General features: G+C 39.5%; 1 protein-coding gene across 2 annotated transcripts in view; it reads left to right on the top strand.

Annotated features, from left to right (window-relative positions):
* RPS6KA2 (ribosomal protein S6 kinase A2) overlaps positions 1-24,978 on the top strand; it is a 460,922-nt gene that overhangs the window by 206,548 nt on the left and 229,396 nt on the right. The window contains exon 1 of one of the 2 annotated variants that reach the window (XM_065400517.1): positions 9,672-9,770. The exons of the other annotated variant lie outside the window; for it this stretch is intronic. Within the exon in view, the coding sequence (XP_065256589.1) occupies positions 9,672-9,770 (99 nt within the window). Of the gene's footprint in view, positions 1-9,671; positions 9,771-24,978 lie in introns of those variants that run through there. 2 annotated transcript variants of the gene reach the window in all.

Here is a 24,978-nt window from a genome sequence, read left to right as displayed (position 1 = left end):
AGGCTGCAACATGTACCACAGACAATGGCTGTGGTCCAGATTACACACTTCCCTCTAGCACGCAGTACTGAGGACATGCGAAATCAAGTGGAAGTCTGGTTAATGTTTGGGTCACTTCACTTGGTTTCACATTAATATTTATGATTTTAATTGTTTTTTGTGCTTTAAAGTGTGCCAGGTGTTTTATAGGCACACAGTGAGACACATTTTTGTCCCAAAATTCATACTGGTAGGATGTAAATAGACAACACATGGACAAGGGGATACAGAGGGTGGAGGGAGAAAGGGGATGAAATAAAAAGATTTGTGTGTGTGTGTGACTTAATGGATAGAGCATCTGACTGGGACTCAGGAGACCTGGGTTCTAGTTCTCGCTCTGCTGCTAGCCTACTGGGTGACCATGGGCAAGTCATTTCACCTCTCTGTGTCTGTTTTACCTTCTGTAAAATGGGGGTGATGGGACTGACCTCCTTTGTGAAGCACTTTTTGATTTGCAAATGTAAAGCTCTGTGTAATAGGTAGGTATTATTTCTATTATTTTAAACCTTGCCTTCATTATTGTTTCCAGTCCCTAAACCTCTAGCCATTTATTAAGTAAACCCTAACCTAATGTTCTGTGTATTTTCTTTTGTACTTAGCTAGAAAAATTAGCCCTTCTAACACCCTCTCCCAACCAGCAGCAATCATCTTCGATATGGTGTATGTAGCTCATGTCCTGCATTGTATTCTGTGTGGGAATATCCCTGCACCCTCAGAGCCCCATTGCAATCCATGGAGCTCCGTGCAGGAACAGGGGTTTGTCCTAACGCAGCAGCTTGAAGGATAAAGGACTTTGTTTTTACTAGAAAAATGTTGATGAGACTCTTACCCAAATCCATCAGTGTGTTTTTAAAAAACAGCAAGAACATGCCTCACAATTGCACATTGAAGAAACACACCAAATGAAAATGTGCCCACTGCATCTGCTCACAACTCATGACCCAGGAAGTGGTAATCCATTGAAAGTGCCATGTATCATATAACAGAGACAAGGTGGGTGAGGTAATATCTTCTATTGGACCAACTTCTGTCAGTGAAAGAAACAAGCTTTTGAGCTACACAGAGCTCTTCTTCAGGTCTCTGTGTAGCTTAAAAGCTTGTCTCTTTCACTAAAAGAAGTTGGTTTAATTTTAAAAAAAAGTACCTCACCCACCTTGTCTCGCTGATAATGTCCTGGGACCAACATGGCAACAGTAATGCTGCAGACATGTATTGCATAATCAACTGGGGGAAAGTATTGTTCTTCATGCTGCTCAGTGGATGCTCTGGAACAACTGTTCCTGATTCTCTTTTATGAGTGTAGCCTTTTTAAAAATTTGAATTGATAGACCTGGGTTTAAACTATAGTGTCCCTAGGGAGTGAGCTCAGCTCCTGTGCGGCCACAGTTTCAAATCAATAGGGTGAAAGTTACCTTTTAAGATTCTCTTAGACTGGGAGACTCTTAGGGACACATGAAGAGCAGACACAATGACCACAAAACAGTTACGAGTAAAAAAAAAAAAAAAAAAAAAAAAAAAAAATCTTGTTTGTATTATCCGTTATAAGTTATACTCACATACACATCTACACAACCTGAGAGCCCACGCAACAGCCAATGCTTTATGCATACCCAAAGATATTAGAGTCTGGTGGATTTCTCAACAGATGGTCATTGATAGAGGGGTGGTTCCTGCTAGGGTCTTATGTTGGGGTCTTCCCACTTTACTGCAATAAGGGAATTACTTTTGCCTTGTTGTTCTGAGCACACCTAACCCATATACCTATGCATGAGGGTTCCAGCCCTTCTCTTCCTTAACTGTACTTCCACGCCCCATAAATTTTTGGAGCCCCCACTTTTCATAGGTTGTTCTTAGTTCCCCTTTTTCTTATTAGCATCTTATTGATATTTATGTACGCATGTTCCCATGGTAACCTGCAGTCAGAACAGAACTTTCCATGATGTATCGATCAGGTACCATGTGGTCTAGATGGGTATATTAGTTTATTTTTCTATAACATCACCTATTGGCACCTTAGCAGAATCATTTGGTTTTATTGGCAGAGGGTTATTCTTAGTTCACCTGCTTATGTCAAGCTTCCTTAAGCCTAGTGAGACTAAGCTGAAATTTTATAGGCCTTACTTACCCTGTAGGCCTTGCATTACAGCCATGCTTTACTTTATATATCTAATATGCAGGCATCACTCCTAAATACTTGTCAATCTTATACCCCTATAGTCTCACCCTACTTATGTAATCAATGTGTGATGAATAGATATATGAAATAGCATATGGGTTAACCACAACAATAAAACAATTGAATAAAGTGGCTACAAGAGAGTAAATAGGAATATTTAATTTACCTTCTTTATGCCATTTTTCATATACAGGACACTCATAAGAATGGCCATACTGGGCCAGACTAAAGGTCCATCTAGTTCAGTATCCTGTCTTTCAACAGTGGCCAATGCCAGGTGCTTCAGAGGGAATGAACAGAACAGGTAATCAAGGGATCCATCCCCTGTTGCCCACTCCCAGCTTCTGGCAAACAGAGGCTAGGGACACCCTCCCTGCCCATCCTGGCTAATAGCCATTGATGGATCTATCCTCCATGAATTTATCTAGTTCTATTTTGTGTTAGGGTTTGGGTTTATCCCGTTTATCTGAATGGTTTTGGGGAAACTGAAACTTTTGATAATGGAGTATTTGGAGAAACGAAAGTGCTACATTGAGCTGCAGTTTCACTGATATAGAAATATGGGGAATGAAGGGAGTAATGCTGATATTTGCTTAATACTTTGTACTTTATTAAAGAGTAAAAAATAAACCTCTTGAGTTTATTAAGCCACCAAAATTGTGTTAAAATTATGTTCACAATGGTTTTAATATAATTTTAGTGTTTACATTCAATAACATTGGTTTTATTCATTAATAAAGTAGAAAGTATTAAGTATTAAAAGTGCAAAGCCCTTGATTAGCACTAACCAGCAGTAAGTGGCTAATTGAGAAGTTATTAACGGGTGAATAACTAATATAAGGCTACATGGGGGACACACAATGGATTCAGATAACTAGGATTTTTGGGGTAAAGGGAATTGGGATAACTGGAATTATACTGTGCCTCTATCACGACCCTCTTATTCTCCTTTCTAAATTTATGAGGTCCTAATTATATGCGTTTTTATATGGAAGCCTTTTCTTGCCTCTAATAATTTGTTGCCTGTCGCTGAAGCCTTTGTTTCTCATATAAACTTCTTGAGAAAGGGCAAGCAAAATTGAATGTAGTATTCAACATAAGAGTGCCATCAATTTGTACACTTTCAGTTTTATTCTCTATAGCAAGATTGATTCAACCCAGCATCTCTTGCTTTTTGGACCACAATTTTACCTTAGATATTTTCATTGCATAGGCTTGTTGAGGGTTTCCTAGGGGCTTGTTCCTCAGCCCCTGTTAAGTCTCCTGCATTCAGAGTCAACAATATATTCCTTTCCGAACTAAAGCCGTTCATCAGGGATGGTAACAACACTAACACTCCATGAAACATAGAGCAATAACTCCAGTTATCTGTTGCTTTGCTCAATTAGCAGAGTCATTGCAGTTTTATTCATAGATAAACAGATTAAGGCCAGAAGGGACCATTATAGTTATAGAGTCTGACCTGCACAACACAGGCCCTAGAATGTCAACCAGTAATTTCCTGCACTAAGCCCATATCTTGTGGATGACAGAGTCATATGTCTCAAAGACTTGGTAGTCCTCCTTCCAATTACTTAGCCCAATTCTCTTATCTCTACTGCAAATTGATAGTTCATGCAGCATCAACCAGTCATGCATGTCCGTTTAGGTTCTGGTTCATCACAGATTGTTGTTTATTGCTGAGTGTAAATGTCTTAGGTTTTATCTGCAGTTCCTGGATAGAGCTGTGTGAATAACGGATTTTTTTCTGTTCAATAGGTAAATGGAAATTAAAAAAAACAAACACATCTTGGTTTGATCCAAAAAAAAAAAAAAATTCTAATATTTTTTCGCGAATCAAAACTTGAATAAATTTTTTGGGGGTTGAACAAAATGTTTTGTTCTACCTGAAATACAACGTTTCATTTTGCCTTTGAGTTCTTTAAGCCTTTTAAAAATAAAACTCAAGTAAAATTCTAAAAGCAGTGATTCTGAATTGAAAAATCAAAACATTTCATTTAAAAAGGTCAAAACAAAACATTTCAATTTTTAAACAAAACATTGGGTGTTTGTGTTTTTTGTTTTTTGTCAAACAAATTGGTGAATCTGACAAATTCACAATGTTTCAGTTGTCCCAAATCTGCATTTTCCAGGGGAAAAAAGATTTTTCCAAACAATTTTGCCCACCTCCACTTGTGTGCTTGACTTTTATTAATCTGGATGTGTTCTTTGTACAACCATCTGTGAGAGTCACACAAGTCCTGGTAGTAAGTTTTATTATTAGAAATCCTCCATTAAATTTATGTTAACTAAGACCTAGTCTCAGCAAACTCTAAGCTGAAGTACTTTTTGTCTGTACATTTTGGTTCTAATCCTAATAAAGTTGAAGTAAATAAGTTTTGCCATTGACTCCAAAAAAAGCAAAATCAGGCATTTTCTTTTTTTAACTCTATGTTGTGGCAATTAATGCTTCAGTTTTGAAGCCATACATCAGAATCAAAAATATAAATATTACTACGAAGTGTAAGTATGTCAGTTGATCCTCATCTCTGTTTATTCTTGCCTTAAGCACAGCCATTTGGTGGATTTCATTTCCATCGAGTTCTTTGGCAGTAAAAATTACTCAGAAGGAAGCCGATCAATAATTTACTACCATGAATTTCTAAGTGCAATGAATTTTTCAGGTTGATCTGACTGTTAGTATGCTTATAAATAGAACAATGAGTGTTCAGTTTAATCTAATTTCTTCCTTAGCTTGTACCTTTTTATTAGTCATTGGACAAATTGGATATTCTATGGCTAACTGTAAGTTATGGGTCTTTCATTCTGAGACTTCATCTTATTCATTTGTTCTTCTGAAGCTAAATTAAATACGGTGGCTCAGAAGCATAAAATACACACAAGATACTTGTAGAATTTTCTGTGCCTACACTTCATATTATCGATGTATTTTTGTTTGTGTGTTTGGACTTTTTTATGTTATCAGTCAAACTATTATATTTGGAGCATTCCCTCCCCCACATCCTCTTGCCTTGTAAAGAATTTTACATGGTACCATGTGGGAAAATATTAATTAAATTAGAGTGGATAGGGATTAGTACAAGAATTGTAAGGTGAATAAGGAACTGGTTAAAGGGGATAAGACAACAGGTTTTTCTGAAAGGTGAAATATCAGACTGGGGGTAGGTTACTAGTGAAGTTCCTGAAGGATTGCCTGGGGATCTTAATATTTTTATTAATGACCTTGGCACAAAAAGTAGGAGTGTGCTAATGATGATACAATGTTGGAAAGCATTGGAATATTATAGAGGAAGATCTGGATGACCCTGAAGAGCGACAGAAATGGGATAAAATTCAACTGCACAAGGTGCAAGATCATGCACTTAAAGTCTGACGATAAGAATTTCTGCTACAAAAAGCTGGAGGTTAATCAGTGGGAAATGACAGAGAATGAGACCGACCTGGGTGTGGTGAAGTCAATCACAGGATGACTGAGCCACCAAAGTGATGTAACTGTGAAAGAAGCAAATGCAATCCTAGGATGTATTAGACGAGGCATCTCTAGTAGTGAGAGAGGTATTTATGCCATTATACCAGGCACTGGTAAGACCTTATTTGGAATACTGTGTACAGTTCTTATCACACATGATCAACAAAACTAAATTCAAACTGGAAAGGGCAGAGAAGAGCTACTAGGATGATCAGGGGAATGGTGGGCCTGTCTTATGAAAGGAGAATGGAAGAGCTTGGCTTGTTTAGCCTAGCAAAAAGAAGGCTGACAGGGGATATGACTGCTCTCTATAAATATATTAGGGGGTAAACACCATTGAGGGTTAAGAGCTATTTAAGCTAAAGGACAATGTTGGCACGAGAACAAATGGGTATAAACTGGCCATGAAGAAATTCAGGTTGGAAATTAAAAGAAGATTTCTAACCATCAGAAGAGTGAGGTTTTGGAACAGCCTCCCAATAGGCGGTGTGGGGCCAACAACTTACTTAGTTTTTTAAGACAGAGCTGGACAAATTTGAGTGCAATTGTATTATGGGGCTGGTTGTGATGGTGGGGGCAGGACTCAGCAGCCCTGGGGCTCTCTTCCAGTTTATAATTTATGTTCCTAAAGCTCATGCTTCAGGGTTTCAGTGGCCAGCTGCAGGGGTGAGTGAGGAAGGGATTCCTGCCTTTCCCTCAGTGGATTCTGAGGTTGGGGATGGGGTATTGTGGTGGGTTTGGTTGGTTGTTTTTGTCATTCCTCTGAAGCATCAGGGATGGCCCCTGCTGCAGACCAGAAATTGGATGGGGTGGGTCAGGACTCTGAGATGGCACCAGTCATTCTCTCTCTCTCAAGTGTCTGGCTGGCTGGCTCATGTGTGCTCGGGGTCTAACTGATCACCCATATGTGGGGCTGGGAAGGAGTCCTCCAACCCCCATCAGATTGACACAGACCTTGTGTGGTGCAGTGTGTCGATATGGCTCACTTGCCGGGATGTGTCCATTTAATAATTTCCCTGCCACTTCATGGGCTTTTGGCATTGGTGCACCTTGGTCCATCCTACTCTCTCCCTGTGGCACACAACAGTCTAGTCTTCTGTGATCTCATTTTCATTGTTGGGTTAGTGTGCGGGTGCTGGGCGGTGTTGGTGGCCTGTGCTATGCAGAAGGCCAGACTAGATCTGGTGGTTCCTTCTGGCCTTAAACTCGATGACCCGTGTATATCAATGTGGGGGAGTGATGCCATGGTTCTGACCCTCCCTGCTCCTCTGCACCCACTTGCTGACCACCTGTTCCAGAGTACTTCACAAGTACATGACCGTTTTGGATAATTTTTCTTTGGAGTTTATTGCAGACCAGACTTGTTTAATGGCCTTTCATGATGATTGCAAATTGCAGTATATTAGATTGTAAGAATCCCATTGCAACATGAAGGCAGTGACACATCTTGTAGTAAAAGCAGTCAATAACTGTGTTTAACTCTGGGACTCTCCATGTTTTAAATCTTTTTTTTTTTATTGATGGTGCAGCTCCTTGTGCTGTAAGAGTTGGGAAGGGCTAATGACATCCACATAAGTAAAGGTAACAGAATCTAGATCGAATATTGAAATATTTATGATTTTGGTGAACAACAAATATATTTTTTGAACTTTATAAACCCACTGTGGTTTCGAATGATGGCATAATAGATGGGCTTTCCATATATATATGATGGAAAAGATTTAAGAAAACTCAGCAATCCCATCTATTTATACCATCAACCAAGCTATCATTCAAAACCACAATGGTTAATACAGTTCAAAAAATACTTTTGTTAATCACCCCCCAAAAATTACAATATTAGATCTAGATTTTGCTATCCTTATTCATGTGATGAAATAATGTACTCCTTGAATAGTCAAGAACAATGGTTCTCAACCAGGGGTACACATACCCCAGGGGGTACGCAGAGGTCTTCCAAGGGGTACATCAACTTATCTAGATATTTGCCTAATTTTACAACAGACTACATAAAAAGCACTGGCGAAGTCAGCACAAACTAAAATTTCATACAGACAAAACGAGAAAGTAATCAGTTTTTCAGCAATAGTGTGTGTGACACTTTTGTGTATTTAATGTCTGATTCTGTAAGCAAATCGTTTTTAAGTGAGGTGAAACTTGGGGTACGCAAGACAAATCAGACTCCTGAAAGGAATAAAGTAATTTGGAAAGATTGAGAAACACTGGTCTAGGACATGCCTTCTTCCAGGCACAGGGGGCTGGGTGGAAACAAGATAAGAGAAGGATATAAAAGGCATTATTAAGCTTGCAGCAGGTATGGAGCAACATGGTGAGGGAAAGAAAAAACAAGATCAAAAAGTTAGGTGGAAACCTAAGTTCATCTACCTTGAAAGGAAGGATGCAGAGTTCACATTTGATGAAGAGGAGAAGAAGCCAATGAAAGGATTGGGAGGAGGAGGACACAGTCAGAGCAGCTGACAAGGTAGATGCTTTTCACAACTACATAATTGATAGGAGTTGGGGTGAGGTGCAGGAAGATATGATTACAAAAGTCCAGACAAAAAACAGATAAGACCTGTGTAAGTTGAGATGATAAACTCCATGACATCTTAGGAAAATAGTCAAGGTTGCTTTTGCAGTTATAGATAGTGGTAAGGGTAAAAAACCAACCAACCAAACCTAACAGATCAATAGAACAGGCTGTGACGATCATGACACAGCCCCTGAAGGTGCCTGCAGAGACCCAATAAGAAGCAGCAGCAGCGGCAATGCCGCCGCCCTAGGATTGGGCGGAATGCTGCCTTCTACAAGCTGCCACCCCAAGCACCAGCTTGCTCGGCTGATGCCTGGAGCCGGCCCTGCTTTCCATATAAGGACATGGGAGGAAAGGTATGTCTTGATGGCCTTTAACAGTTGGAAAGGAAAGATAACCAAGGCCAAGTAGCCCAAGCTGAATGTGGCTGGAACAGAAACACTTTGGGTCTCAGAATCACATTGAGATTCAGTAGTTTTCTAAAGGAAATCAAAAAGGTAGAGAGGGAAAGCTATAGGTCTGCATGCTTCCAGTATAATGAGTAACTCAGAATTACTGTACGAACAGCAAGGTTCCTATTCTGTATGTATGTATACATTTTTAACCCCCTGGAGAGAAGGATTGTAGCCTCCCCTCACAATATAATAATAATCACAATACTTAACATTTATATAGTGCTTTATATTTTCAAAGTGTTGTACAAACTATTGTTTAAATGTAAAGCCTTTAGGTAATCTGTAATATCTGCCCTGTGTTTTAACTTCAGACAGATAAAGGTAAAAAATGTAGTCCAGAGAATAAAATGAGGTTCAGATGCTGCTACTTTAGCAATGAACTCACGGTGTCTTTCAATCTTCTCTTAGGAGAATCTTTTACAATAGCTTGTTTCTTCTCAAATCTGGCCCATATTGTATATGGTAATTATAGCTCTGCTGAAATTCCAAGCTAAAAACAGAAATGCAGCATGTGCTTATTTCCCCATACAGTTCTCAAGCCAAGAGATTGAAAAAAGACTGACTGAGAGAACAGGAGTGCAAGCAATAGACCCATCTAATATTTATTGCAAACCTGCTCTGCCTGGGAGTTGGGAGCTGTCATTTTCTGGTGCTTATTATGTATGCAGGAAAAGCTGAGTCTGATTGGATGTAGTAGGACCTAAGGCGAGGGAGTGAGGGAGTGGAAAGAGTTCAGCTTGCAGCACTGAAATGTAAACAGTGGAAAGAAAGACAGAGTGAAAAGCACTTAGCCCTGAGCAGCAAGCAGCACGCTGCAAAATTTGATGGCTCTTGTAATATACGTTCTGTGCATCTAGCTGTACAGGACTTGATGAATCAGCAACAGATACTTCTGAGAATCTCTCTTCCGTGGATTTAATATAGGGCGCAATTGGGATGCACTAGCCTTCTTCGTCACTGCAGCTCCTCTCTGCTCTGCACTGTACTTCAAACGGGGCAATGGAAATGAATATGAAGAAGTTCACAGTGCGTAGGTTCTTTTCAGTATATCTCCGCAAGAAGTCTCGGTCGAAGAGCTCAAGTTTAAGTAGATTTGAGGTAAATTTTTATTAAGTTCTTTCTATGTGACAAATACTCTTATGTGCTTGTTATAGAGGTGGGGGATGGCTGCACTTGCTGATGTAATCAGCAGTTAAAGGTAATCTTCCTCTATAGGTGGTGGTGTTTGCAATGGTATTACTTCAATATCACTTAGCAGCTTTTTTTGTAATGCACTGTATATTGCAAAATATATTTGGCATGTTGCTGAGGTTTATTTTGCCAGCATAACGCGTGAGAAGGAAACCCGAATCAGGACATTATAAGCTTGTTTGAAATAATTACAGATTCACCTAAATTAGCACAAACAGCACCAAAATCTATAGTAGCTGCCTGCTTTACTCTTCCTAACCCCACCCACAACTCAGTCTATTGCAATTCTTGGTGTTCAATTATTTTTTTTCATGTTCTGAACAAGTGACTCACAGTTCTTTTATCCAGGATAGTAATTGCCCTTGCTTTGTCTGCCTATAGGCTCCCATCCTTGTCATGTATTTGCATTCATCTTCTCTTCAGCCCATCCAACCTGGCATTTTTCAGTTACTGATAAGGAGAAGTTGTTGTTTGGGAAAATGTCAAAATAATCTATATAAAATGTGTTGGCACTATCACCAAGTGAAATGCATTTTCAGTCAGAAGGAAGTATTAATGTATAAAAATGTTTGGACGGGGTAGGATCAGGATTTCTGTATTCCATCCATCACATCGTTTTTTTGACCCTGTATCTGGAGTTGGGAACGGTCAGTTATATATGTATATTTTCTGTTCTCTTTGTCATTGCAGATGATCTGCTACCTCCCCATTAAAACAAAGGTATATGGGGCCTGATTCTCCCTTACTTGCATTTGTTTTTTACACTGGCATAATTCCATTGACCTCAATGAAGTTACTCTCAATTTGCACCAGTGTCCTGAGAGGAGGATCGGGTTCATACTATGCAAACAAATTAAAAAATATTTCCTTCATGTCATCTACAACATCAGATAACTATTTGATGATAAAGTTCTTAATATGTCATTGCTTAAGCAGGATATGATAAAGATTGAGTTTAAATCATTTAAAAAAAAAAAACTATTTCCTGAAAAAATTGTATTGCTTGCCTAATTCTATTTCACCTATCAGATAGGAATACATCACAATTAAAAAAACAACTCCATAAACTAATGTTGGCACCAATTGACAACCAGCCACATTAATCCAAACCTCATTGGCAGGGAAAAGAAATTCCTCCTCCCTCAGCTGTGTGCCCAAATCATGGAAGTAATCAAATCCGTGATCCACCAGAGCAGATGCAAAGCCAGGTGTGGAGCTGTGGCTCTTCCATGAAGGAGTTCTACTCAGGGACTAATGAGCATCATGACTGATGATCAGTGCCAGGACAGAGCATAGCAGGCGATGTGACTTCTGAGGTATCAGAGTCCCAGCAGACCACTCGTGTTAACTATTCGAGTGACAATGCCGTTGGTTCGTTACACTGGGGAGGAGCAGTTTCCACTATGCTCATAAACTAATCTGTTGTGCTATTCAGAATCAGACTATCCAACTCCTCTACATTTACAATAATTCAAATTCCTATTTTTAAATAAAAAATTAAAATTCTTTTGGCCAGAGTTATGAACAATAATTGCCTTTTAAACAAATTATTAGATTTTCTTTTAAATGTCTGTGGGATATTTTCTCTAAACTTGTTTTCTTGTACCAGGATTTACTGACTTTAAGATAATCTTGTTCAAGAAGCAACCCAGTAGATCTGTTGTAACCCATTTAAGTTACGAGCATCATATCCACACACCCCTTCCCTCCTTTATTTGGCAGTAATAACCCACTTTATGCAAAGTCACTCCATATTATAATGCAACAGGGAACAGGGGGTTTTCAACCAGGAAGAAGAAAAAAGATTCAAAAATCTGTTCTGCTATTTAAGTGTGAAAATCATCAGAGAAGTTCCAACTTAGTGGAAAAACCAAACACAAACACCAAGCCCCCTGTGTGAATCCCATCCCTTAGAACTTCTGTATATACACTCGTAATTGCAAGCTAATGAGCATTCATCAGCTAAATATAAAGAGCAAAGGAGGCTTGCTGGTAGTTTGATCATTCAAAATAGGAGTATTCTCCTTCCAAATAAATACTTATAAAGAGACAAAATATTAAGTCAGTACATAGAAATTATCATGAACAAAAAGTAAAATAAAGTCAGGGAACTTGGAGAAAATACACATAGCAATGTTTTGCTTAGTGGTTAGTTGCTAATGCACCTGGCAGAAATCATGTGTTGGTAGATCTGATTTGAAAATTTATAGGAGGATCATTGTCTGTCTCCCTTCCCCTCACTCCCCCCCCCCCCCCCCCCCGTTTGCTTCAAGTAATTTATATCCTTAAACTACCACAGTTGCCGTAATGTCTAAGATATATCTACTAGGTAAGGTTTTGCTGATTATTTTATCCCCCCCCCATTCTTGTGGTTTAACTTTAGTTGTACAAGATCCATAGCTCTGTAAATCAGAGGTATGGATGCAGAAGATGACTTAGCAAGTTGCAGACCGAAATTTGACCTTTGCTTAATGGCTGCAGTACACCAATATCACTTCTTTATCGGAGACGTCCAAATCCATTGCCTCATTTACACTATTAGGTTTTTAACTTGTACGTGACTTAGGTAGTGCATGAGTAAGGTAGTGGAAACCAATGTTATGGTAAATTAAGGAACATGTTAGGGTTTTTTTCCCCCTTATCTGAAATGTGCCTTTTATATTATTCTGGAGAAACTCAGCTCAAATTTGTAATTATTTTTCTATATATTTAGTTTTTAAGTTTATACTATTTTTTTCCATATTTCTTGGCCTTCATTTATATTTTGTGATGTAATATTATTCAACATGCAGGGCCAATTTCTTCCCTTGTACATGTGCACACAATTATTATTGAAGTCCACTGAACACCCAGTGAAGTCGAGGGGAATTGCGTGGGTGGAAGTGAGAGCAGAGTTTTGTTTATAATTTTTACTGAGTGTCAATGAGCGTAAATGTAAAACCACCAGGAGAAAGTGCATACAGCACGGATCTGCTAAAGACTTTGAGCCCCACTGGAATGTGTCCTATGACACAGATAGATGAAGATTCCTTGATTTATAAATAAAAGTTAAATGACATTCTAATAAAACAATTCAGTAAAGACCCAACAAGCAAAGAATTTAATTGATATTTATTCCAATGATGCAAAAGCCTTTCCCGCCCTTAAATGTTTCTGGGAAAATGAGAATCTAAAACATTACCAAGAATGAACAAATGGCGATGTTCTCCATTTTTTGTTATCTTATGTTATTTTTAACTTTGTATTTAGTCACACTAATATCGATGGCCCATATTCTAGCCCTGTCTAGATCCTTGATATAAAGTCGACCAGGGCTCCAAAGTGAGTCAGTACAGCTCTTAGAGAAGACAGTCCTAGCTGATAGTTCTGTAGAGCTGTCGTCTTGGGAAAGACTGTGACCATGAGCAAAAAGATTTCCCCTGGATCTCTCTCCTCCATGGAAATCTGATTAACCTCTGCAGAGCCTGAGCAAGGGGATCATGATCTGTGGGGTAGGGCTCTTCATCTCTGCCATAAGACACCTTACAGTGGTGCTCAAAGTCTTTAGCAAATCCATGCTGTGTGCACTTGGGTGGCCAGGGACCCAATAGAAATGATGTCTCCAACTTCTGAGAGGCTCTACTGGTCCTAGCCACAATGTGCGCATGGAGTCCTAAGTCCCTTTCTAAATTGGGCCTGACCACTTCCAAGGCTGGTTGTGTCACGCCAGATACAAGTAATGTGAATCTTAAAGGCTAATAGACTCTCCCCCCAATAAACTCCTTCCACATTAGAGGGCCAGGATTTGACCTAATATGAAGGTGGGGATGGGGGGAGTGCAACTTAATCAGCCACCTTCATAGTTTCAGGTCATCAATCCCAACTATTGTTCCACTATCATCATTCCTTTCTTTGATGGACATTTCCTTTACTGGTGATTGAAATGTAATCAAGCCCTTCCAAGTTCTTCTCCAATTCCTATGTGTTGCTTTGCAAATCCAGATCAGTACATCGTCTTGGTATGTAAGTCCTTGGAGCTACTGGATGGCTTCACGCAAAGTATTGTTTGTAATGTAACATCTTTGGAGCTGTAAAGATAATACAATTATTGGGGGCATATAAGTACCTAGATATAATTTCACATCTCACTAATGAACAGTAACACAAGGAGTCTGTAAGAAATAAAATTTCTTGCAGAGATCATTCAGCATGGTACAGGATTATTTAAAATAGAAACTCAACAAATCACTTTTCTGAAAATGTTCCTGGATTAGACCTTTCAGTGTGTTCAGGATTTCCATCTACACTTATATTATTTTTATCTCAACTTATTTTCAACATCCTCCTCCTTTTTTCCTTGACTGTAATATTGTTCTCATGGTAATTATAATGCTTTTGTTGGGGGATTTTCAAATGTACAAATAGGGGTTGAGACCCCCAACTCCCATTGACTTTTTCAGTGGGAGTTGGGTGCTTAACTGTTTTTGGGGGTTTTAGAGAGAGGGTAGGTGAAGTAATATCTTTTATTATATCAACTTCTGTTGGTGGAAGAGACCAGCTTTCAGGCTTGCACAGAGCTCTTCTTCAGGTCTGGGAAAGGTACTCAGGGTACGTCTACACTTACCGGAGGGTCCGGCGGCAGGCAATCAATGTTCTGGGATCGATTTATCGCGTCTGGTTTAGACGCGATAAATCGATCCCGGATCGATCCCGGAAGTGCTCGCCGTCGACGCCGGTACTCCAGCTCGGCGAGAGGAGTACGCGGCATCGACGGGGGAGCCTTCCTGCCGCGTCTGGACCCGTGGTAAATTCGGACTAAGGTACTTCGAATTCAGCTACGTTATCAACGTAGCTGAATTTGCGTACCTTAGTCCGAAGTGGGGGCTTAGTGGGGACCAAGCCAGAGAAGTTCACAGCTAAATACAAGGTGGAACAAACTGTTTAGCATAAGGAGTTACGCTGTAAGAGACCATTCAAGATGAAATGGACAGTTAACACCTCTGCACTCATAGGACAAAAAGCTTTTGACAATCTCCCCCTTTGTGTTTGGTGTACAATTTCCTTTTTTAAAAAAATCCATTTCCCATCCTTGAGCTCACTTCTAGGGCACATTGTAGTTACTTTATATCATCCCAATCAGAGGTCGGGTGGAATATATGGAATATGTTTTATGCATCTGCAATGACTGGTTGTATGTTCACCGACTGGAATTTTATGTTGGACAGGTTCTGTAGAATTAAACAGGGATGAAACAATAGAAATTAACCAGGATTCTATAGAAATTATTCTTAAAAACTACATAATTAAAAGCATTAAACCAGTACATAGAATATAATCAAGTCCCTTCATTTTTCGTTAATATTGTTTAAAATTCTGGGGGAATTTTTCTGTGCTGATTACAAAAATTGAAAAACTTGGGTGAATATTGGTGAAAAAATTAACTGCACAATTTTCTTGAAAAATATTGGGGTTAATATTGGGGGATGGGAGGATGGGGAAAAAAGCATCAAATAAAGAAAAATAAGAGGATTAAAACTAAAAGCAGTTTTATGCTGTGGCTCATTTCATGAATTGTACATTGTAAGTAGGTACACACACATGTACATGCATATGTGTATTTTCAACTACATTGCCTTATTTTAACAGACAACCTTTATTTACACTTAGACTAATTTATTATTAACATAAACACTACTTATTCTGTTGGCAAAGTTATCATTTTATATTAAATGATATAAGAGTCTGTAGGACTTTTTCCCATAAAGGATAGCACAATGCCTTTCTCTTCAAATTACATTATATTTGCAGTGTCTCTAAATCAGTGGTTTTCAACCTTTTTTTCATTTGCGGCCCCCCCTAAAAAAATTTAAATGGAGGTGCGCATCTCTTTGGAAATCTTAGACATAGTCTATGGACCCCCAGGGAAAAAGAGAAGAGAAAGAAAGTCAATTGATCCCAAACTGAGAAAAACAGACCGTATCCCATTATATTGCAGTCTGCTTATAATGTCAAAAGAAACACAGTAACCTTGATAAGACTGCTACTTCTGTGCATCGTCCATCAGGCTAAAAGTTGAAATTGCTGCAACAAATCAGCTGGTTTATTATATATGATGTCCAAAACATCAGTAAAAAGCTACAATAATCTCTTTAAAATAAATTATCCCAGTATGTGAGACAAAAACATTTCAAAGTCAGAAGGTTTATGCAGATAAATAAGCTGATATGTTTTTCTCCTCTTAGCAAGTTCAGATACACATTTCTTAGACAAGAGCCTAGTTTGCATCCTGACTCTCAGGTATAAAAAAAATAGTCCAATGAAATTGTTCAGTTCCTACAGTAACTTCCTAGATGGCTTTGTGTTCACACACCAAAAATTCATATCAGACACATTGTCTCTCCAGACACACAGCACTCAGAGTTTGGTATCTCAAGAAGCAGATGAAGTGATAGATGAGAAGAACTTGACGTACAATGAACTTGGCCTCCTTGTTGTTAAGACCTCAACCTCCCCAGGGTCAAGTCCTTCACCAGTTCAAAATTTGTTTACTTGGGTTTATTCAATGAAAATAAGTATAAACACTCCTCAAATACAGCACTCCTGCTTCATAAACACATCAGAGTGCCTGCCACCTGCAATTTTGTTGTCCATTTCCCCCCTCCCCCCCTCCCCCCCCCGGCTGCATCGAAGACTTTTTCCACTTTAGAGGAACTGATGAAACACTCATTATCTAAGCCTGAGTTAGAGAACAGTTAGAGTGAAGCTAAGAGAGGTTGGGAGGGAGGAGGTGGTGGTGGGAAGGTCAGTTTTCTGATCTGAAATTTCCAATTTCAGAAGTAATGCTTATAGAACATACTGATGTCAGATCCAGCTGTGACACCATGCAAAATGCAACTTCCAGCTGAGAAGTACTTGGTGCACTGTGTCCACAGGCTTGGCAAGGGGCAGGCTTGCTTTCTTCACATGGCAGGTTGCTGCTTGCACTTTGTGAGGATACTAGCTCTTGTCTCCGCAGTGGTAAAATACAGAACCCACAGAAGGCAAGTCCAGGGCCAGAAGAGGGAACTTAACACTGAAATGAACTAAACCAATTAGTGTTCAGGCCACCGACTGGCAGATGCAAGAGAAGTCAGGGAGTATTTAGCAATGGTAGATTGCTAATGTACTCTTTTATTAAATACAGCATTTGGGGGAAAGGAGAATATTGCTGTATTTAAACGTTTCCAATTGCAAGTTGTGATGTGTGAAACTTTATAAGAAAACTCCGCACCAGGTAAAGCTTACCTAACTTCAGGTCTGATTACAAATGCAAAATAAAGTGCAGTTTGCATTTGTGGGGGGGAGGGAGTGTTTTTGTTTCTTTCTGGTTTTGACTGGCATAGGCTTGCACCCTCTGAGTTTCACTGTGAGGTTCAAGTTTAATACAACCCTGAAATCAAACAGGAGATGTAAAGCCCATGAAACTTGGTACTTTGGGGCTGAGTTTTACAGTTACCACCCAAAATTGTAAATCAACACAAGTTGGCTTGAAATGTGACGTTTGCTGAGATTTTTTTCAGACAACCTGGGTGGTCAATTTTGAATGGAAACAGTGCTCTGCGTGACTTCAACCATCTGAAACTACAATAGACAAAAGTTGGCAGTTTCAGTTGATTTTCGCTTTGAGCTGCTAGGTTCGTTGAAGCACAGAACTCAAAGTGAAACACTGGGTAGAAACACAGAGCAAAAAGTTGGTAGAGGAGGCAAAATTACTGAGTTTCACCTAGCTTTACTGACTGTTAACTACTCTTTTCCAAGGTAATGCAGATGCCATAGGAACTGGTCTTATTTCCGCCACTGACTTAGAGTGCCATGAAAATGGTGCAGAATGGAGCTAGAATCCCAGACAGAGGTTCCTGCTCATTTGGAAACTGAGCTGAATCATGGGTGTAGGTCAGAGTCCTGATACAGCAGCAGTTGGGAGCCCAGGAATCTAGTGGGCCCTGCAGGAGTTTCTGCTGCTGGAAAGAGCCAGGTTTCAAGGTGAGGGGAGAGGTAAACCCACAAGGTGTTTGAACTGTGGGATGGTGAGAAAACAGACCGAGCCATCAGGGGCTGGGGTGAATTGGGTACGGAAAGCTTTTTGTGTGGGTTTGGATTTTGGGTGAGGGGCAGAATATGGGAAGGGGGCACTCTAGAGATATGCAGTGAAGGCCACATTTTGAATTTGCTTTGGAACCATCTGAATATTGTTCCATCCCTGAACTGACTGTCTGCTATGAATAAACTCTTCGTGAAACAGATGTTCTGTTATTTTGATGACTGTTAAATTTTCTCCCAGCTAGTGTCCTGGTCAAGTTTACACATGGAGGCAGAATGCTAAAAGCAACAATGTACTATTCCCAGTGTCAGGGTCTACAAAGTAAACAGATTTCAGAGTAGTAGCCCTGTTTTAGTCTGTATCAGCAAAAAGAATGAGGAGTACTTGTGGCACCTTAGAGACTAACAAATTTATTTGGGCATAAGCTTTCGTGGGCTAAAACCCACTTCATCGGATGCATGCAGTGGAAAATACAGTAGGAAGATATATATTTTCACAGAGAACATGAAAAAATGGGTGTTGCCATACCAGCTCTAACGAGACTAATCAATTAAGGTGGGCTATTATCAGCAGGAGGAAAAAAAACTTTTGTAGTGATAATTAGGATGGCCCATTTCCAACAGTTGACAAGAAGGTGTGAGTAAAGTAGGGGGGAAATTAGCATGGGGAAATAGTTTTTACTTTGTGTAATGACCCATCCACTCCCAGTATTTATTCAAGCCTAATTTAATGGTGTCCAGTTTGCAAATTAATTCCAGTTCTGCAGTTTCTCGTTGGAGTCTGTTTTTGAAGTTTTTGTTGTTGTTGTTGGAGAATTGTGACTTTTAGGTCTGTAATTGAGTGACCAGGGAGGTTGAAGTGTTCTGACTGGTTTTTGAATGATATAATTCTTGACGTCTGATTTGTGTCCATTTATTCTTCTGCATAGAGACTGCCCGGTTTGGCCAATGTACATGGCAGAGGGGCATTGCTGGCACATGATGGCATATATCACATTGGTAGATGTTCAGGTGAGCAAGCCTCTGATGGTGTGGCTGATGTGATTAGGTCCTATGATGGTGTCCCTTGAATAGATATGTGGACAGAGTTGGCAACACGCTTTGTTGCAAGGATAGGTTCCTGGGTTAGTGCGTGTTGTGTGGTGTGTGGTTGCTGGTGAGTATTTGCTTCAGGTTAGGGGGCTGTCTGTAAGCGAGGACTGGCCTGTCTCCCAAGATCTGTGAGAGTGAGGGATCGTCCTTCAGGATAGGTTGTAGATCCTTGATGCGCTGGAGAAGTTTTAGTTGAGAGCTGAAGGTGATGGCTAGTGGTGTTCTGTTACTTTCTTTGTTGGGCCTGTCCTGGAGTAGGTGACTTCTGGGTATTCTTCTAGCTCTGTAAATCTGTTTCTTCACTTCAGCAGGTGGGTATTATAGTTTTAAGAATGCTTGATAGAGATCTTGTAGGTATTTGTCTCTGTCTGAGGGATTGGAGCAAATGTGGTTGTATCTTAGAGCTTGGCTGTAGACAATGGATCGTGTGATGTGGTCTGATGAAAGCTGGAGGCATGTAGGAACGTATAGCGGTCAGTAGGTTTCCGGTGTAGGGTGGTGTTTATGTGACCATCGCTTATTAGCACTGTAGTGTCCAGGAAGTGGATCTCATGTGGACTGGTCCAGGCTGAGATTGGTGGTGGGATGGAAATTGTTGAAATCATGGTGGAATTCCTCAAGGGCTTCTTTTCCATGGGTCCAGATGATGCAGATGTCATCAATGTAGCGCAAGTAGAGTAGGGACGCTAGGGGACAAGAGCTGAGGAAGTGTTGTTCCAAGTCAGCCGTAAAAATGTTGGCATACTTATGAGTGAAAATGTTCTAGGTGATGCATTGGTACTTTGAGGAGAGGGTCCCCAAGAGCCTGATTTCTAAGATGCTGAGCAGCCTCAGCTCCTGTTGACTTCCACAGGATTTATGGGTGCTCAGAACTTCTGAATCAGGCCACAAGATTCTCCACATCAGTGTTCAGCAGGTTCAAATCCTTGAGCTTTATTTATGGGGGGGAAAGGAGCAAGACTAGAGAAATTCATCGGCACATGGTTGCCTACTTTTATTCTCCTTAGCCACTGGAAAATGGGGAATCGCTCTGCCTCCCAAAAGCAATGACGCTGAATCCCAGACCGTGACAGTCCACTGATCATCAGGAAGATGAATGATGCCAGCTGGAGAGCTGTATTCCTGTACCTGTCTCAGTCCTGTGAATGTCAAACTATAGGAGGGTTACAAAAAGCAAGGGCAGAAGGGTAAATTTCATCTCTTGCATGTGGTGTGTACAGTGAGCCTTAGCTTTACAGCTCTCTAGGATTATAACAGCCATGGTTGTTCCAGTCAAGAATGGCAGGAAAGAGTGGATGAGCAGAAGTGAGAGGAACAGAGAAATAAAAAAAACCCAGATTATAAAAAGAGGGAGAGGCGCAAAGGAGTGGCCTGTTTCTCATAAACCAGATTAGTCAAAATGTTCTATTTTAAAACCATCACAAATTCTGTATTTTAAGAAGCAAATTATGCTTTGAATCTATTCATTCTAGATGTATTATCAAGTGATGGAAATCTTAATCCACAACTTCACGCTTCCATAATTACTAAAGAGAAAAACTATAAAAAGAGAGAAATCCAGGAATTTTCCCCTCCGAAGGAATAGCCCATCACCAGTCTCTGTTTGCCATGCAATTTTTTTTTAAATGTTTTTGTCAACAATTCTTACTAGAGTGAATTTCAAGACTCAGGTTGGCCATCTCTATCCCAGAATCAGTGATAAATGGGTGTCACATCTGAGGAATGACTCTTTCTAGGCAGAGGGAAGGGAGGGCAGAGGATGAAATGTGAGTCATCACCATTTTCATGATTATCTGTCTGCCAGTAATCAAAATGGTTACATGTACCCTGTGGTTTTTGAGAGAAGGAATACTGATATTCCTAGCTAAGTGATGTGCAAAGCATAAACTGATACCCAGCAGATTGCAGTATTTTTAAAAGTTCAACCCTGGCCAATATTTCTTTTGGGAAATCTGAGGAGGTAAAGTAACTTTAGATCGGTACATCATGTTTCAGAAATGGTGGATCCCCAGAACACTTGACTGTGTTCTATCCAGGACTTCCCATTTGGGAAAGGTAAATTCACTTGCTAGATTTTCAAGTATCAGGCATTGTGAATGCTGCCTGAAATAAATTCAGTCCCACCAAACAATATAGGCCAAATCATGGTTGCTTCAGCACAGGTGAGCTGAGAGGAAAGCAAGCCCAAGGAGTAGTTCTTTATCCTGCACAGAAAGAAACTAGAGCTGTCTGCACCAATAGCAGCCAGAGGGAGAGGGGAGTGTCTGGATGGAGCCCTGTCTGCACTGGTGGGGAGGAGGGGGAGAGGGAAGGAAGAATTGTTTACACCTGTTGTACAGGTGTAGCAAGTTCCACTGTCTGGCACTTTCCCCCCGGTGCAGCTGAAGATATTATGTGAGTAAAGTGGCATTTAGGTTTTTCATAGATATCTAGAGAATGTGGAGAACACCATGGGTGTGGTGTGAGGAAAAAATTTCAAAGTTTTGTAGGGTTACTTCAATTCGGTAGAAATTTTGCAAATGCAAAGAGAAAAATGTTCTCTACAATAACTTTTTGGATGACCCAACTCTCCATAGGAGCCTTCTTTTGAAGCTGCTCTGTGCAGAATTGCCACTGACTTCACAAAACCAGAGCTTGTTTTGGGTTAAAAAAAAAATCTGAAGTCACCACAGACACTATCACCTTTTCTCAATCTTTGATCACAGGAAACAGTGATTCCTTTCTAGCTTTGGCAACAGTTAGTATGGTGCTTCCTTGCTTAGATCAATTTGCATTTAATATAGTACTCAACCAACTGCCCTATTTTCAGCTGTGAGTTAATGTCTAAAAACTGTTCATCCTTATTACATTCAGGTGCTAAAGATGGAATCAGCCACCAAACCCTAAACTAGTGAAGAGAGACCATCTAAACTTACACTCAAAAATCAAATGTCAATGCAAAGTTATCCACTCACAGCTAGTTTCAATATGCCTCTGATTTATAAGGTGTTTTTTAAATACTTTGTCTACTTTTACGTTTCCAAACTGGTCTACAGACAGAAGAAGAGGTTTCCTTCTCAAGGCAGTGTTATGCACAAACTGGCAAGAATCAAAAAGCTACACAACTTTGAAACTCTTCAGACACAGAAAATGATAAGATTACACGTTTCTATTTGGGCTCTCTATGTAGATTCTTATCACACTCATGACTGCGGTGTCTAAATTTCCACCTACTTTTAATTAAGTCTTAAACAGTTAAGGACAAACACTGTTCAAAACACTGGACCTTCGTTTATGATGAGAGATTCGAGGAAATTACATAATACAGAAATAAGAGCCGATTTACTAATGTATTTACAGTACCTCACTTTATGCCTGTTTCACCAGTTATCACACATGACATCGGCAGTCCCTTCTAGCCCTACATTTCTTATGACTACAAAATGTGCATGAATCTGGTAAAAATGAAATAGGCGCATTTCCATCTGAGAGAAGTGTATTCGTTTGCACTAGAGTTGTGCAAAATGTTTGCAAGTGAACTGGAAAACTTCGGAGTTTGAGGAGGTTTATGCACTTCAGTTACATGAAAATTAGGCCTATTTTGAAAAAAATCTTGTTTTAAACAGATAATGGGACCACTTTTGAGTGAAAATAAGTGATTCCTTTTTCCAACAAATTCTTTGATTCTTTTCAACACGTGAAACTTTTTTTTAACATAGATAACTTTTTTGAAACAATGTAGACAAAATTTCACATCTGGACACATGACTACGAAAAGTTAAAGTGTAATGGTGTGAAATAGTCTTGATTAAGTCATGAATATTTTTTCCATGAAAAATATTCATTTTTTTCAGATCATTTATAAACTTAGCAATGTTTTTTTGGACAGAGCAATAACTGTGGAAGCTATTAAATCCCCAGGGCAGAGCATGAGAGATTTACATTCCTGATTTTAAAAGTGTTGTTCACTTGCTATCTCAGACATCTTCAGATCAAAGATTGTCTTGTACACATGCCATGGGAAAGGAGGTGTGCCCAATTGAGAGACTATGGGGAGTTGCATCCTACAGAATCACAAAACATGGCCTCTAGCCACATTCTCTTTGTAACTGAAGGTGGAAAACAAAGTTGATCAGTTGCAGGGGGTATGGATATTATTTGGCTGGTGAACCAAAACAAAGTTCTGCTTATCTGTCAAGGAAGTTAGCCATACAAGCAAATATTATGGAGGTGTTCATTTATATCTCCTAACAGTATTTCTGTCAGTTTGCATATACGTTATCTGCTGCATTTGGGCTCCTGCCAAATTGCCAGTTCAGCTCTCTGCTCTGCGTCACAAAGCATGACTCCTGGCTCTTTGTTCTTTATAATAAAAAAAAAAAAAAAAAAAACAACAGAAGCCCCAATTGAAATACTGATTTTTGATGATTGTCAGGTTTGACAAATGCCAGGGGATTCTAGGGATCCATTGGTCTCTTTCACTAATGTGCTATCACTATGAGAAGAACTCAAACCATGAACACATTTAGTTTTAATGGAACATTTCAAGCCACCAGTGTTTGAATGAGTTCTAAATTCTCCAAAGTTCTCACCATCACTTAGTGCTTACATTTACTCTACTATCTTCAAAAACCTACACCATCGTGTTCATCTTATGAATTGCTGGGTTATTTTCCAAAGGCAGGACAAAAGGGTTTTGCTTTGTTTTTGTTTTTTAACTGGTAAAGAAAGAGAAAGAAATGGGGGTGAGAAGCAGCTCGAGTCAATTTGTAAATTTGGCAACTGAATTACTCTACCTCTTGGCATTATCTCTCACATGTTCTAATGATGTCCATGGCTGGTTAATACCAATCTGAGACTTATAGAAGAGATTTACAGAATTTTTACTATAGAGTGATAACTTTTCTATACAATTTTTAAATCAGCCAATAGCATTCTGCAGCAGGGATGTCATTCATTTTTTTTTTTTTAACCTAAACATTCCCAGGTTCTACAAAAGCTATTAGGTTTCTGCTCATATCTGGCCTATTCAAGTACATGCAAATACTGATTATGTTCATAGATCCAGAGATTCCAAGGCCAGGTGGGATGCTTGTGATCATCTAATCTAACCTTCTGTATAACACAGGCCACAGAATTTCCCCAAAATAATTCCTATATATTAGAAAAACATCCAATCTTGATTTAAAAATGGTCAGTGATGGAGAATCCACCCTGACCACTGATAGGCTGTTCCAATGGTTAATTACACTCACTGTTAAATATTTACACCTTACTTCCAGTCTGAATTTGTCTCGCTTCAACTTCCAGTCATTGGATTGTTTTTTATACCTTTCTCTGCTAGACTGAAGATCCCATTATTAAATATTTGTTCCCCAGGTAAGTACTTATAGAATGTAATCAAGTCACCTCTTAAACTTCTCTTTGCTAAACTAAATAGATTGAGCTCCTTGATTCTACCACTATAAAGCAGGTTTTCTAATCTTTTAATAATTCTTGTGGCTCTTCTCTGAACCTTCTCCAATTTATCAACACCTTTCTTGAATTGTGGGCACTAGAACTGGACACTATATTCCAGCAGCGGTTGCATCAATTCCAAATAGAGAAGTAAAATAACCTCTCTACTCCTACTCAAGATTCCCGTTTATGCATCCAAGGACCATTCTGAAAATCCAGTACATTATATTTTTTAACAATCCTACAGTTGTTAATAGTTATATTCCTCCTATAGAATTCTGTAAGATAGATAAATAGTTAAACATTATTTAGGAAAGATTATCATGGTATATTAAATTCTGTAGGCTTTAAGTAATTTCTGTAGAACTGTAGAAGGGCAGCAGTGTTTCCTTGAAACACTCACCTTTGTAGTCTTTTCCCAGCAAGACCAAGACATGCTATCACAGGCGCCAACTTTGTCATTTCCCAAGGGATGCTCGACCCCTGCTCCGCCCCATGCCCCCCCCCCCACTCCACCCCTTCCCCCAAG

This window comes from Emys orbicularis, chromosome 3, assembly GCF_028017835.1.
Source record: "Emys orbicularis isolate rEmyOrb1 chromosome 3, rEmyOrb1.hap1, whole genome shotgun sequence".
NCBI lineage: Eukaryota > Metazoa > Chordata > Testudines > Emydidae > Emys > Emys orbicularis.
This window is presented reverse-complemented; position numbering and strand designations above follow the sequence as displayed.